Source organism: Heloderma suspectum, chromosome 5 (assembly GCF_057233095.1).
Source record: "Heloderma suspectum isolate Gila_16-S chromosome 5, 16-S_ref, whole genome shotgun sequence".
Lineage (NCBI taxonomy): Eukaryota > Metazoa > Chordata > Lepidosauria > Squamata > Helodermatidae > Heloderma > Heloderma suspectum.
The window spans coordinates 185,637,833-185,654,155 of NC_139462.1; the positions used below are offsets into that span (position 1 = coordinate 185,637,833).

Consider the following 16,323-nt stretch of genomic DNA (forward strand, 5'->3'; position numbering starts at 1 on the left):
AACTTAATGCTAGCCTTTGTCTTCTGTAATATGCTATTTAAAGAGACATAAATATTTGTTGGTTGTTTTTTCAGTTTCTGATCTGATAGATTGCCCTATTCCAACTGTTGTATGATATACATTTTGTGATCCATGGTTGAATGCAAAAATATGCAGATTTTAGTTGCGTAATTTTAATTTAGCTGCACTGCAGAGTTGGTTTGAGTTTCACATTTTGGCTACAGCCTATGGAAAAAAAAGGACTCAAGGGCAAAATGAAAGTTTATAAAAATGGAGGAAATGTATCTGTTCATATTTCTGGATATGCTGCAAAAGCATTACAATACTTCTATTAACAAGGCCAAAGTGAGAAAACAGTACCCAGTGGCCATAATCCAACACAGAGTCAAGCCCTCTTAAACCCTCTTGATCCAGTGGGGCTTAGGTGCATGTAACTGTGCCCTGGATTGTGGCCAATAAGTGAGAAAATTGTGTACAGATGGTGTTTTTTTTAAAATTTCCTGGGCAGTGCAAGGATGTTGAAATAATATTTTTCTGTTCTCTTTAGACTAGCTTTGGTTCCCTTCTGGCTAGCTGTCGATATGATTAAGAATTTAAGCTAAGATTTGTGGATGCCTCCTGCTATAAATTGCAAAGATGTGGTTGATCACGTAAAATCATCTTCAGCAATATTTAAAGAACAGGGTACTTATGAAAATCAAACATCTTCCAGGTGTTTTGCTGTAGAGAAAAATGGCAGGTGTATCTGCCGTTGAAACTCGCATGGAAATTCTCGGCCCATCCGCTGCCAAAGTGAAGTTAAACAGATACTTTGAGTGGAAAACCAGGACAGCTGTTAGAGGGCTATGATTGAAGCACAGGTGGGCTGTGACAGCCAGAGGTGAAAGAGGGCCCTATCTTTCTCGTTCCCTAGTTCTCTCCTTTCCAAAGCTTTTACTTTTTATGGAATAGTAACTGGGAAACATTACTAAAGTCTTTCCCAAATAGTACCTTAGTGTTATCAGACTTTGATCATAATGGTTCTTCATTGTTGGAGGAATCAAGTGTATTACAGTTCAATTTAGTCAACTTAAATCTCATTTAAAGTAAATCTCACCTTAGACCTCAGCACCAAAATAGCAGCAATTTTGTATTGCTGACTGTATGTATTTGTCTTGTTTGTCATCTTTGGCTCTTTAGTTGTGCCATTTGATTACTGCTTCTATAGATTCTGATTTTGGTTTGATTTTGAATAATTTTTCTCCCCACCTTATTTGCATGCTGCAAGATTAAACTTGTGTTTATTGCTTCAGCAACTGTTGGTCCAAGGTTTTTCTAGAATGTGGACTGAGACTGTTATTCCATAAAAACATGGAAGCCACATGTCTGCTTCTACAACAAACAGCTTGTAGAAAGCTTGCAGACAAAGCATTCCTAAAGTCCTGACTGTAGCTAAATTTGGGGTGACCTAACTCTTCAATATCTTGGTACAAGCAGCATTTAGAGGAGAATTATTAAATGTGCACTAACAAAATGTGCTTTCAAGACTGAGCTTGATGAACACTTACTTAGGAATGAGACTTCACTCAGTGGGACTTGCTTCTGAATAAACATGCATAAAACTGGGATGCAAGTCAAACTTGGAAATATTCTTCTGAACTAGGGATGCTGGAGAAATTCGAGATGGACTAAAATGAGTTCGGATTTCTAAGAATTCGACCTGTGGAATCCGCTGCGGAGCGAACCCCTCAGGCCACATGAGTCTGTGGACTTTCAGATGATTTCTTAACTTTCCTGAAATTTATGCATATTTATTTGTAGGAAAATACAAAATTTTCTGCTAAGGAAAAGCTGTATGGAATGGGGATAATAGACTAAATGTTACGTACCAAGGTAAATTATGTAAATTCTTACGAAACCTCTTACATAATTATTTGTGTATTTTTCTGCATGATGAAAAAAAATATTGTCATCTGTCTGTGAGCGGATGATAGAACAAAAGGTGCCTGACAATTCATGAAACACAGACAGAGTTGATTTTACACATCCCTATTCTGAACCTTTTTTTTTTTTTTTTGCAAATTTCAGTGCTTTGTCTAGAAGTGTTGAGGTAACAACATATATCTACGTGTGGGAAAACTATAGACTTCTGGAACTGCCATGGGACTCACCGTGGACATGGTATTTGACATTCCTTGGAGTAGATTTTGGATACTACTGGTTTCACCGCATGGCTCATGGTAAGAATTTAATTAGATTCATTTTTCTTTTGTGAATTGTGTGTGTTTGCCTCATTTTCTCAAGGGTTGCTGGCAAAGCCATGCTCAGATTGATGGTACTAGGAATTTATTGCTCTTACTCCTTGCGGCCTAGGGAATATCCCTTTCTTACAGGGAGAGCCCTATCATTAGGCAGAGTGAGGCAGTTGCCCCAAGAGGCAGATGCTGGGTGGTGGTGGCAGCCCTTCCTCCAAGGGGGCCCTCTGGCTATTCCCTCCTCCAGAGCTGCTACTCTGCTAGTGGTGATCCTTGGTGCTACCCAGGGGCTGTCTCTCTGTCTCACCTAGGTGTCTTTTTCCACTGTGTGCCACGCCTCCTCCCAATTGCACAGGGGAATCCCTCCATCTGATTGGAGATAACAGAGAGCCTGTGGTGTCTGTGAAGCTGGGGACAGCATCGTCTGCATGAATGAGTCCATTTGGCATTGTGTGCCATCCAAATAGGGTGGGAAGAGCCACTTTTCCCAGTACCATCCGAATCCCTTTCTCTGTATGTCCCTCCACACCTACTAATGACATCTGGTCCATCCCTGCCCTACTCCACCAACCCTTTGAACAATTTTGAACTTAATTGAAAAAGGGAGAATTGTTTTTTGGGTTTTTTTTAAATGAGGCAGCGATGAATGATCAGAAGCAGACATGCAGCTCCTTAAAAATGAAGAAAGTGGGCAGCCTGCCTGAAGCATGGCAGGCTGGTGGCTGTACCAGCGTTTCATACACTGGTGAATATGTTTGTCATTTAAATGCCAGTAATTACTTCTGAAGTCCTAACCTGGTCCCAGGTCATTTATCTTTAGGACCACTTTTGCCCATAGGATCCTGCCTAGGGTTTAAGTTCAACATCAGAAGCCCTGCTCTCTGATGGTGACACCACAGTTGTGGAACTTTCTCCCTAAGGAGTTCTGTCAGTCACCTTCCCTTCCCATTTTATACAGTGTTTTGAAAAAATTCTTGTACGGGAAGGCTTTTTATGATTCCTGCGTTTACTGTATTCTGCTGTCTTTAATACTGCTGTGTTGTTTTTTTTACTTTTTTGATTCATATTATTGCATTTTTAATATAATATGTTGCTTTTTAATGTAACCCACTTTAAAAAATTAGTTTGGAATTTTGGAAAGCAGGGTATAAATAACTTTAAATTGTGAAGTTGAAAGGAACCCGAGCTCATGCTCTTTTATGCTACATCCTCACCCTAACAAGGTCAGCCTCCCTGAAATTAGTGGGGAAGCCTCAACGGGCTATGCACTTATGGATTTCTTTCGTATGATACTTAAGACTTCCAGATTTTGTACTCAAAGTGAAAACATTAGAAATGTAGAAAACATTGGCACTGACTTTGAAAAATGATGGAACAGGTAGGAAATTAGTATGGGCTGTTGAATTGAGTGGAAGAGAGGGATGGGCTTTGGTCCTAATGGGAACAATGATGATGGAAAAAGTGGGGTCAGAACTGGGCTAGAACAATGCTGGGAGGGTTTTTGAGTTAAGTAGAAGAGGAAGGAGGCAATCGGACATACAGTAATCCTATGAGGAGGAACTCCAGACTTGATTTAGGGAGAAGGGTGGGTGGGATATGAGGAAGTGCATGGGAGATGAGACAATAATGCTAAGAGGAGGGGAATATTCATCATAAGGGGTAGCCAAGTTTTGTGTGTGGGTGTGAGAGAGAGGGAATATGCTTCATAAACAACGGCATTTAACCGTATTGGCAGCACTAAGTTTTCCTTCTGAAAAATATGATTACCATTTTGAAAACGATAGTATTCATGTAAAGCTATTATTATACAGATCATACTGAGCACATAATTCTTCTGTCAGCCAGACTCACATTAGCAGAGAGAGAGAGGGAGAGGGAGAGACATAGATGGAAAAGGTAAATCTGTTCCATTCTGTTTGAAAAAACGACTGCCCTTGAGGCTGAAGCCTGTCAGGCTCTTATTTAAATTAGATAACTTCATTGTAGGCAATGCAGTTTTCTAAGGTTCAAACAACTTGTGACACTCAGTTGCATGATTCTGTCCCCAGATGTTTGGTTTCTTTAATGCAAAGCAGCATTGGAGGCTGTGACTAAGAGCAGGAAGTGCAGCAGGGGCAGGGGGGAGGCTGGTTAACCTGCCATTGGTCTGCTCAAAATCCCTTTCCTCACCACCTTTGCATGTGGGGAAGATACAGGGTCCATCAGGGAAAGAATCATGCAACTGAGTCTCACGTGTAGTTTGAACCTCAAGTGTACTCCAAACAGAGAGAGCGAGAGAGCATGCACACACACTCCATTCTGATATAGCCTGCTCACTAACCTGCAACAAGGTGCTAGAGTCATGTCCACATTTTGTCTCATACACATTTTGCTTAGTTAATTGCAAGTATTTTTTTATAAAGTTATAATTGATGCCTATTTTTTAAAAAGATGTATGGTGTGAAAGCTGTTTGGTTAGAGAATGGAGGTGTTTCCCAAGGGTAGTGGAGTATTTCTAGCTGATGCAACCCACAAAAATGAATAAAACAGATTTCTTTCTCTACTGCCTTCTCTCACTTTTTAAAAATAGCCAAGTATATGCATGACCCTATTCTAGCATTTTCACAAGGGGCTAAAGCCTATCCTTGTCTTTCACAACATAAAGTGGATGAACTTTGAAAATCTTGCTGAAGTTGATCCTAAATTAAAAATAAACCTTTATAATTACTATAGAACCCATTTTAAAAGAACAAACTTTGGTGAGATCAAGTCCCGTACAGAATTCTTCAAACGTTTCAAGGTGAGGCCTCACACCCCAATGTATTTTGGTGTGAAATAGAGACCACCTTGCTTGCAAAAACCATAAGAATTATGTAGACTCCTGTGAGCACTTAGTGTCACGGTTGGCATGATGCCGAGCTGTGCTCGGAGGTGCTGCCTTTGGCAGCCCTGCCTTAAATACCTGAGCGAAGAGCAGAAGTTGGCTTGTAGATGCTTGACAGGAAAAGGGAGCAGCAAACAAAGGTGTCCACCAGTTCCACCCAACTCACTCTCAGCCTTGCCGAAGTTGTCTATAAACAAATATAACGGTGTTACTACAGAGGCAAATACATAACCCAGACATAACGCTGTTAACAAGCTGCTTTTATTTGGTTATTTGAATTTCCAGAAGTGTGAGCCTCTTGAATTATTAGGCTGCTCTCAGATGTCATGTTTTTTGAATCCGTAAAATTTAGAGTCTAAAAGATGGTTTGGAAGATTGCGAGTGAGCTCTATGCTTGTGTGTTCCTCCTCTTCCCCTCCTCCTTTCACATGTACAGTGTAATAAAATACTTTCTGTTTTGATCCAATCACAGTTTGCTGTTATGACTAAACCGGCAAACTGTGGTTTGTGTGAGCCCTCCAAACCAGGATTGCAGACCAGAATCAAATATTTTGGAGACCTCATTCAAACCACAACTGCTGGTTGAAACATAACAGAAAACTGTGGCTTGATCAAAGAAGGAAGCATTTTATTAAGGAGAGTACATAAAGGGAAGAGATGTGCACGCAACCACAGAGCTCTTTCCCAGTTCTCCAAACCATCACAACATACGAATGCAGTCTACATCTCAGCTCTGCTTCCATTCTGAGTATAGATTTTGTTTCTTTTTATGATAGAGGAATTGGGAGAAAGAATAATCTGCTTTAAAGGCTATAAGGGCTTTGGCAAGTGTCTGTTAGTAAATTTAAAAGACTGCAGAAGGGCCATTTGCAAGCTATTTATAAAGGGTGGGGATGTACAAATTCAGTCACATTTTTGTATGATCTTGCTTATTGTTTTCCTTAATTCTTTAACCCAGTTATTAAGAGCTTTAAAAGCTGCTTTTAATCACTGGGATTTCCTGAAAATTATAACACTCCTAAAAGTTTCCAGAAAACAACGTGCTATTATGAAAGGTGTAGAAATGACACATGACAAGTTGATGCAGGAGGCTTGTTTCTGATGGAGGGAACTGACTATTGGGAAATTCATTTATGTTTAATGTTGTTGTTACAGTGCCACTGTAGTGTATAAAATGATGGTGTACAAAATGATGATAACCAGAAGTGATTGCTCCAGGCAAGTGCTCATAGAGGGGTTTGTTTAGTTTTAGAGCTGGTGCAGATGTAACCCTCCCAATCGCTTAACCACCCCTTTCCCTGATATTCAGTGACTTGAGCTGTCACCAAGTAGTAGGACCTAGATTGCCTGGAAAAAGTCAAAATACACAGTGGATTTCAAGGACACAATAGATGGCCTGTTTTGTATGAAAGCTAACCTGATGAAGCTGTGTCTGGAGGAAAATACACAATGCACTGCACTTATGGAAGCAATCTAGTTTCACTAGAACCTCACTACCAAGTGACTGCAAAGTAATTGCAGCTGGAGAAGATTGCAGGGGAAGTGGTGTCACCAGTTTACCCACAGAGGGTAAACTTGGTGTACCCACAGAATGGTGTGCCAAGTTTGCCCACAGATATCCACATACAGAGAGGCAGTATGAGGGAAAGAGGCGTTAGTTTCTATGCTCCTTGCCACGGTTTCGTTCTGTTTCCCAAAAACTTCCCATATACAGGAAGTGTGGCTACATTCCTTGCCTATGCTTGGTTGGCTACAGGTGTTTCAAATTTCTTTGTGCTGAGAATATATCTGTTGCTGTCAAAAGAAGAGCCCTGCTAGATCAGATTGAAAGCTTATCTAGTCTAGCATTTTTGTTCCCACAATGTCCAGTTAGAAGTCCACTGGAAGCGCGCAAGCCAGATGTGAGCACAATTTAGCGCTCTCCTGCCTCTGATACTTGAGGTAATATATAGAGCCATCATGTAACCATTGATAGCTTTTTCCTCTATGAATTGAATAACCCCCTTATAATGGTAAGTAGGGGCAGGGTCATTACATCCAAGCAGCTGCTGCAGAAGAGAGGAATGAAACCAGATCTGGAGAGCCAGACAACCCTTCCTCCTAGTTTGTACATAGATCCTGTAACAGTGGCATGGTTGAGAATTTACATGATGTTGATCTAGACTCTAAAAGGAGGACTTTCCCACCAGCACCATGCCTTGAATCATTTCATGCTTTTCCCACTGGGAGCCTGGCAGTTCAAGTAATATCTGGCTCACTCCCCCATCTCATAAGAGTTACTTCCAGTAGAGGTGTTGGGGACTCTGTGTGTGGAGTCTTGCTTAGCATCACAAAGAAACAGAAGCCAAAACCAGAAAGACCTGTTAAAATCAAGTCTCTTACATGTATGTAACTATCCGCAAGTGTTGAGCCTGAATATTGAGCAAATACATGTTGTTTTCACTCTGTACTTTGTAGCTTTGGGGAGGGAATTTATTCTCACTCTCCTGTATATATTTAACTTTTTATATAAAAAGTGGCTTCCGTATCTGTATTGTCTGTGCTGAACTTTGAAAACACAGCTGCATTACAAATGCAGTCATATGTGTCTGCTGTGTGGCACTAGCAATTTATATGCATAGACTTAAAAACCACAATAAGAAGACTTCAGACTGCTTATATTTATACTTATTGGCATCCTAGGGAAGAAGGTAAAGTTCAGTTTATAAAACCTGGGCAAAGAAGGATGTAACTTTTTCTTTTCTCCCTTGGGCTGAATCTCAGCTGAAATAACTGACAATTTCTGGACTTGCAGGAGGAAATGATGAGCTAAGATAAATATCCAGATGTTTGCTGGCCAGATGGATAATGTTACATTTTGGAAGACAATGGTATACCTGTGTCTCCTGACAGGAAGTTGTAAACACACGCAACCTTTTTATCTCTGTAGTCTTGATGAAAATGCATCTCGCTTTTTAAAAGTATGCAAATTTTTATAAGAGAGCTCATAAAAACTCCAAATAACAAATCCATACAATGTGGAAGTAGTTTTGAAATAATGCTTGTATCTGTCTAGCTACTTGAACACCCTTTGTGCATTGTTTTGAATTCATAGGAGATGTGGCTTCCAGATTTGCCTCTCCAGAATTAGGAAATAGATGTGCCACCTTGTCACAAGCTTCCTATGGTCTATTCCCATGTTCCAAGTTATTTTTTTTACAAAACTGAAAACCTTGATTCTTCCCCTCTTCACCTACCCACACTAATTCCCTCTCTCTCCCACCTAGTATTTGCTCTGTTTCATTTCAAGAGAATTGTTTGAAGCAGGTTCGTGTGCACGCAGAAGTTAAGCTCTTAACTGTTTAGGCTTTCTTTCAGATTTAGGGAAAGGATTAATATGAACTTTAATCAACATTTTATTAAACAGTGTAAGCTCTTGTGAAGTGTACTTCAATTCCTCACTGCTCCAAAATCTTTAGATGTGAAGTGGTATATAAATATTGTAAATAAATAAATAAACTTCTAAAGCCGTGTATGTATGTCTTCCATCCTGCATCCTGAAGGAGGAAACTAGTACTGAGTGGAAATGGAGGGTGCTCTTTCACAAACACTCTGGCCCCTTGCAAAAAGCACCCTCCCTTTGGGCGATTTTAGGAGATTGCTGCCAAAAAAAAAAAGACTCTGTTCATTCAGATTAATGGCTTCCTGTCCTTGCTCTGTCTTTATGACATTATGTAGCCAAATCTGATTGGTTAAGGGAGCGATCCTATGGCTCCTAGACAGTGTCTGAGGGGCCAGAGGATGTTGGGAATTCCCCTGTCTGAATCAGAGACAGTGCTCTGACCTTGGAAGGGGAGTCGGACCCCCCCCCCCTGCAACCAGAGCAGAAAGAACTGCACCGGCTGGCCTCCAAGGTCAGAAAATCAACCTCAGGAAGGGGGAAAGGGGGTGTTTCTGTGGGCGGAGAGGGAAGGAGACTGGAGAGACCAGGTTACCAGCTATTTTGAGCCTCTGCCAGCCTACTTCCCTTCCTCTTGGAAGCACTGTTGCTAGACAGGCAAAAAAGCCCATCGATGGAAATATGCAGGGCAAGAGGATGGGGGGCAAAGATCGCCTCTGCTGCTCCTCCTGCCCTGCATTGGATGATCGGAAGCCTCCAAGTTCGGAAGCTTCTGATCATCGAGGGCGTAGGGAATAGGATTACGCCCTAAGTGGCTTTGTGATGTCAGGCTAACTATGTGATTCCTGATTGACTGGGATCACATAGTCACCATGAAGGAGGATGAGGTTTTTTTTAAAAATGTGCCCAAACAGCAAATCTTTCTGCAGCAAATTTGTTCTTTTTGATCCCACTGTTCTCTTTCTGTAATTCCAGGTTGGCCTAGGAACTCAATGACTGCGATTGGACGATCGTGAAGGGAAAAGAAACCATTGTAGCTACTCCCCCCGCCCCTTCAGGTGCTGCACATGTGACTGCCATTTGCTTAATCCCCTGTGATGCAGCATGGGTTGGTGTGTTGTCTGAACCTGGCATGTGACACGGTGAGGGTGGCTTCATACCCACCCTACAACCCATGATATGCAGGAGGTGGGTGGGGAGAAGCCATGATAGCTTCTTTTCTTGCTGCAGTCGTCTGAACAGGCTGTGATTAACCATCATCTGGGGCAGACAATATTTGTAATGTGGTGGGATGTGGATCCACATAGTCTGAAGGCACATGATATTTCACCTTTACAGAAGCTAAGCATTTCTGGGTCGGGTTTGTGCCTGCCGCTATAGTCCTATGTTCAATAGAAGGCAGGATATAAATGTAGTAAGTAAAAACCACATATACTAAGCATACATGAATCGGTGTATGCACATAATCCATATACAAGATACCCCCGATTTTCCATGACCATTCCATCTCAGTGGAGTAGAAGGATCATGTATTTGGGGGAATATATGCTCCATTTGTATGTCCTTTCCCAAGAGTACTATGTACCAATTTGCAGCTTCGTTGCAGATGATAAATATATTTTAAAATCCCATATGAATTGGTGATGAAGTCTCCCACTGAGTAAATTGCTGAAATTCATTTTGACTCTAATGATGATCATTAGCTTTCTTTGTTTTCCATTACGTTTGCAAAAAGTGCAAGAGTCTATCTAGCAATTGATTACAGTAGGAATGATAAAACACATCCTACAGATGGTGTATTTCACAGAATAATTTCAATATGCAGTAATTAGGGTCACCCAGATTATAGAGAATCCCTCTAGATCTCCATATGATTGTATCCTAGACAGCATACTTATTAGAGCTTATTATTAAAAGAGATGCATATAAGACATCTGTTTTTGAAAGAGGAAAAAGAATCAGTATCATCTTAAGGCTTTAGTGCACAATAATGCCAGGAATCTAAAATTAAAACTGTTATTAGAAGCGGTTGAAAGAAGGTACTGAACTAAAGCTGTGCCTTGCAATCTTGGCTATTGTTATATTATTGCAGAGTCCCACAGGCAAGCCTAACATGAACAGTACAGACACTTCACATCCTGGCTCTTTTGATTCTTTTGTCTGCCCTCCAACCTGCACGGCCAGGAACTTTCAGTTGAGAAAGATTTATGAAGCCCTCACTAACAGGGTCAACCCTGTTATATCATCAGAGGGTTCCTTCTTAAAAAATAATAACATCCATCCACAGCTCTGTAGGGTGGCCTTTCTTGGCATCAGCATTTTCTGTTTGTCTTAACAATCTGTGCACACAAAAGCCCCCCCCCCCCTCCAGTGAGGACGTCCATCAATTCTGTTAGGCACAGTAGCTGCAGCTCTTGTTATCTGTCAGCCCTGTGTCATCTGAGGTAACTGATATGTTGGAGAGTTGCTGCAAACTTCAAAGAGGTAGAACTGAGCATCCTGAGGAGACATGCTTAGATTTAGAGGTTTCCACATCAGAAGATCTAAACAGAAGGGACCAAATGTTTTAAAAGAAAACTTCTCTCTTGCACTTACAAACCACTTTAGGAAACAGCGTATTAGCCGAGATTCCAAGTATCCTGAATTGATTGCCAAACTTAAAAAAATTAACCCGAAGTCGGAAAACAAAAAAATAAACTGATGTACCACAAGACTCCAGAAGTATTTTGTAGACGGAGAGTTTGTACATAATAGATCATTTGTCAAATAGCTGTCTTCCTTGCACATCAAGCTTAAATAATTTGACTGAAGTAATCAAATACATAATTGCATATAAGAATTACCAATAGACAGATAAATAAGGATATTTATACTTTCTTATTTGTCTCTCACAATGTCCTATTTTGTTTATCATGATTTCATAAATTGTTTCTTTTTTCAGTTCTCCTTTCAAACGGTGTCTCCTGTGTTTGAGAGTTTAAACAACAATATAAAAAGAATATATTCCTGGGTACTTAGCCAGGGTTTTTTGAGAGTTAATACTCCCACTCTTATTTGTCAAGAGCTATGGGATTTCTAACATCCGCAAAACAGACAGGAACTTGGTTTTATGCCTTAAAAAAGGATGGATTTTTTCCACCACATAATCTGTAGTGCAATTACCAATAAAAAAAGTAATATTTAAGTGCTATAAACTGAGCAATCTGCAGTGGGATTTTGTTTCGTAAGACACAAGCTCTGAAGTAAAAAAAAAAAAGACATGAGGAATTCACATCAACTTTCACGGTGAATATATAGAAATTGCTAAAATGGATAGGTAGCCAGGATCTGAGGCTGCAAAGATGAATGGGGGAATTATGTATATTTTTGAAGCCCAAGACTCCAGGCGCTGTAGGCCATGTTAAGCTCTTCCTTCTCCTGTGCCTTCTGAGGCTCCTGCCGACTCTGTATCTTATGCAAAGCTTGATAGGTGCTCCATGGCATGCATCCTCTTTACAAGTATATCATGCATTGATCTAGCTGATCTGTGGACTGAGACCCACAAACTTGGAAGAAGAGCATTATTCCTATGTGACTGGTGAAGCTGATATAATTTGCCGTGAGCACATTTTGTGCTGAGTGCTGGTTTCCATCCTGATTTCTTAGGGTGCAGTTTTCCAAAATTCCCTGATTGGATCATAACTGTGTCCATCTCACTTCCTCCCCTCCCTTCTTTGGATAGATGCACACCCTCACTAGGAAATAATATAGCATGGAGTTTACTTTTCTGTTAGCCATTGTTTCACGTACACAGGCTAGGATTAGGGATGTACGAATCCCTTACCTTGTTCCGTTGCGGGGCTTCCACAGTGGGGAAAGAGCAGGGACGCAAATGGCGGCTGCTACGCCCTTTGCGTCCCTGCTCTTTTTGTGATAGGCTACGTAAATACTTACGTAGCCTATCACAGGTAAAGTAGCGAGGGAAATGGCGGCCGCAGAACAGGGCCGCCATTCGCGGCCGCAGCCGAGGGCAGCGGACGGCCTACAACAGGTAGGATCCGTCCTGGGGAAGTTTTGCGGGGTGGAGGGGGGGATTGCTCTGTTCTGCCACGGACTCCAGGGGGCTGGATTCTAACGAATCCGGCCTCACTGGAGTCCATGGCGGAATTCTCTAACTAGGATTCTCTAACTAGAATTCTCTAATCCTAGCTAGGATTGCCAGAGTCTATGGTGTTTTTGAGCTTTTTGTCAACCTGATAAATGCCAGATCTCGTTTAAACCCTTTAAAATAAACTGCTTAACATTTTCTGTCTTTTAATTCTTAATTTTAAAAATATATTCTTTCAAATCCTTGTCTCTGGATTCTTGATTCTCTAATACCAATGAGCCTGTCTTCAGTGGCACTGATCGACTCAAAGTGAAAAGATCTCCTACGTGTTTTCAGGGTGCACATCCAAGTGTACAGGTCAGCCACCTGGTGTTGAGGTTAAGGTCTTCCAGGCTTTGGGCCTTTGGCCTTGAACATTCATGCCTTCCTGCTGTAGCAGTTCAGAATTTGATTACCAACATGATAGCCATGAAGCTGTCCAAGTACATTCTGGAGCCCTCATGTGGCAGGACATGCACACAGCCTGGTACTCATTTGGGATAGGACTGGTATGACTGTTAAAGGGGGATTAAAACTACCCAATTGCCATGGACAGACAATTAATTACTTAGGGCGCAGTCCTATCCAGATGCCCATCAGCCTCCGAACTTGGAGGCTGACAGGCATCCTATACAGGGCGGGAGGAGCGCAGAGACAATCTTCACCTCTGCGCTCCTCTCACCCTGCATTTTCGCTAGATGGGAGATTTTGCCTGTCTAGCTGGGGCTCTGCCTGCCAAGGGAAGGAGGCTGGGGCGGCCAGAGGATTCTCTGTAAGCCATCTGTCCCAGTCCTCCCCTCCCACAGAACTGCCCCTTTTCCTCCTCTCCGAGCTTGCGTTTGCGAGCCTGCAGAGGCAGCTGGTGCAGTTCTTTCTGCACCAACTGGGAAGAGGATTGGGGAGCTCAGATTCCTGGGTCCAAGACCAAACTGCCGGAATCATACTGGTTTAATCCTATGACTTCAATAGGAGTCTATCTTTAAATAGATCAACGTAGGTCCACTGGTAGATCACAATATAAGTAGCTATTTTGAATAATATCTTAGCATAATGGAAACTATTGAGACCTTCTTCAATAGATTTATATACTGCTTACTATGTTTTTAAAAAATCTCTAAGTGGTTTACAAGAAGATTTAAATACATTAAATTACATTGTGATATACATTAAAATATAGAATAATCAATTAAATACTTAAGTAATTAAAACATGAATTGTACAAATCTGATTTCAGGCTTTGCAAATTGTCATAGGACAGCAAATGGCATTGCCATTAGTGTTGACAGCATGTGTCCAAGCTCCAAAATCCGGTTATGGTTATGCATGGCTCAACTTGAACCATCACATTCCGAAGAATTTGATGCTTCAGCTTTTTGTACCCCATTGACTATACTAGTGACAAGATCTCTAAGTCAGTCAGCAGGCTGAAAGTCAACAGTTATTGCTCACATGTGCTAAACTCTAGCATCTTTTTTTTTTTAGCTCAGGCACTTAAAACATTTTTCTAAGACCTTTTCTATTAGAACAGGTTTAGAATGTAATGAACTATTTCCACTGCATTTTCTGCTCCCATTTAGTGGTTGCTTGTTTTATTTTATTTACTGACATCTCACTAGTTTCATCCTGCAGCACAAAAATATCCAAAGTTATCTGTGCTGAGAGTACTCTACCACTGTGGGACTGTTTCCTTCCTTCCTTCCTTCCTTCCTTCCTTTTTCTGTGGAATGAATGGCTTTCAGAGCAATCCTATGAAGAGACAGCTTCCTCCTATGCAGGACGGAGAACGAGAACCTGAGGTGGAAGAATCACTTCAGCTATGGAATATAAGGTTATCAATGGCTACTAGTCATAATGGATATTATTATTAGTAGTACTACTACTACTACTATTATTATTATTCTATTTATTTATATCCCATCTTTTTCCCAATACTGGGACTCAAGGCAGCTTTACAACATTAAAACTTATACAGTTAAAACATATAAATAGAACTATACAAAAGTTAAAAATATAATTAAATCATCAATAATATTAAAACTGTATAAAATATCAGAATATAAAAAATAACGATATAAACAATAGTACCAATCCATTATATTCTCACAGGTCCAGACTATCCCCAAAGGTCTGCAGGAGCAAAACAGTTTTTGCCTGCCTGCGGAAACGTACCGAGGAGGGTGTCACTCTCTCCTCCCTAGGAAGGGAATTCCAGAGCCTTGGGGCAGCCACCGAGAAGGCCTTCTCCCATGTTCCCACCAGGCAAGCCTGTGATAGTGGCGGGACCGCAAGAAGGGCCTCCCCTGAAGATCTCAGGGCATGAGCAGGCTCATAGGGGAGAATACAGCCTTTCATGTAACTTGGACCTGAGCCATATGGGGCTTTATAGGTCATGATCAGCACTTTAATTTGTGCCTGGAAACAGACTGGGAGCCAGTGAAGCTGTTTTAGCAGGGGAGTTGTATGCTTCCTGTAGGGATGGTGGAGAATTCTGCCACGGACTCCAGTGAGGCCGAATTCCAGGGAATTCGGCCTCCGGAGCCCGTGGTGGAACGATCCCACTCACCTCCGCCTCCCACTGGATCATTACGGAGCCAAATCCTCCTCACCGGCGGCTCCATTCCACAAGCAATACGGCCGCCATTGCCATCCATATCACTGCTGATGAGAAACAGGAAGTGATCTGGATGCAAATGGCATCCACTACGCCATTTCCGTCCCTGTTTCTTCTTGTGATAGGCTGGCGTCTGTATTTATGTAGCTATTTATGTAGCCTATCACATGAAAAAACAGGGACGCAAATGGCGTAGTGGACGCCATTTGCATCTGGATCACTTCCTGTTTCTCATCAGCAGTGATATGGCATGGCTTGTGGAACGGAGCCGGCCAGCGGCACCGTGGACTGGAGCCGGCCAGCAAGAATTCCGGGGGGGAGGAATGGATTGACTCCCCCCCCCCGTGGACCTCCCTGCAGACCCCAGGTAAGGGGATTCGTACATCCCTAGCTCCCTGTAGCCAGCCCCAGTCAAGAGTCTGGCAGCAGCTCTTTGAACTAGTTGACATTTCCACTCTTCAAAGGCAGCCCCACGTAGAGCGTGTTACAGCAATCCAAATGCGATGTAACTAAGGCATGTGTCACTGTGGCCATGTCAGACATCTCAAGAAACAGGCACAGCTGGCGCACTCCTGGCCACTGCTGAAATCTGGGCATCCAGGCTCAGGGCTGAATCCAGAAGTACACCCAAGCAGCGAACCTGTGTCTTCAGGAGGAGTATAACCCCATCCAGCACAAGCTGAATCCCTATTCCCTGATCTACCTTTTGACTGACCAGGAGCACCTCTGTCTTGTCTGGATTAAGCTTCAGTTTGTTTGCCCTCATCCAGTCCATTACTGCCAACAGACACTGGTTTAGCATGGCAACAGCTTCCTTGGAATTAGATGGAAAGGAAAAGCAGAGTTGGGTGTCATCAGCATACTGATGACATCGAACCCCAGAACTCCGGACAACCTCTCCCAATGGTTTTGTGTATATGTTAAATAGCATGGTGTTAATCTGGTACTAAAAGGGTTAAACGGGACCGAATTTACACATGGGGGACAAAGTGGAACCCTGAGGAACTCTACAGGCCAATGGCTAGGGAGTTGAACAGAAGTCCCCCAGCACCACCTTCTGGGTCCGCTCCTCCAAGGAGGAATGGAGCCACTGTAAAACAGCGCCTTCAA

The 16,323-nt window shown here is 42.0% G+C and overlaps 1 protein-coding gene across 2 annotated transcripts in view; it reads left to right on the top strand.

The window, feature by feature from the left end:
* AGMO (alkylglycerol monooxygenase) overlaps positions 1-16,323 on the top strand; it is a 201,936-nt gene that overhangs the window by 13,620 nt on the left and 171,993 nt on the right. For both annotated transcript variants that reach the window (XM_084860455.1, XM_084860456.1), the window contains exon 3: positions 2,068-2,219. In XM_084860455.1, coding sequence (XP_084716581.1) covers positions 2,068-2,219 — 152 coding nt within the window. The remainder of the gene's footprint in view (positions 1-2,067; positions 2,220-16,323) is intronic.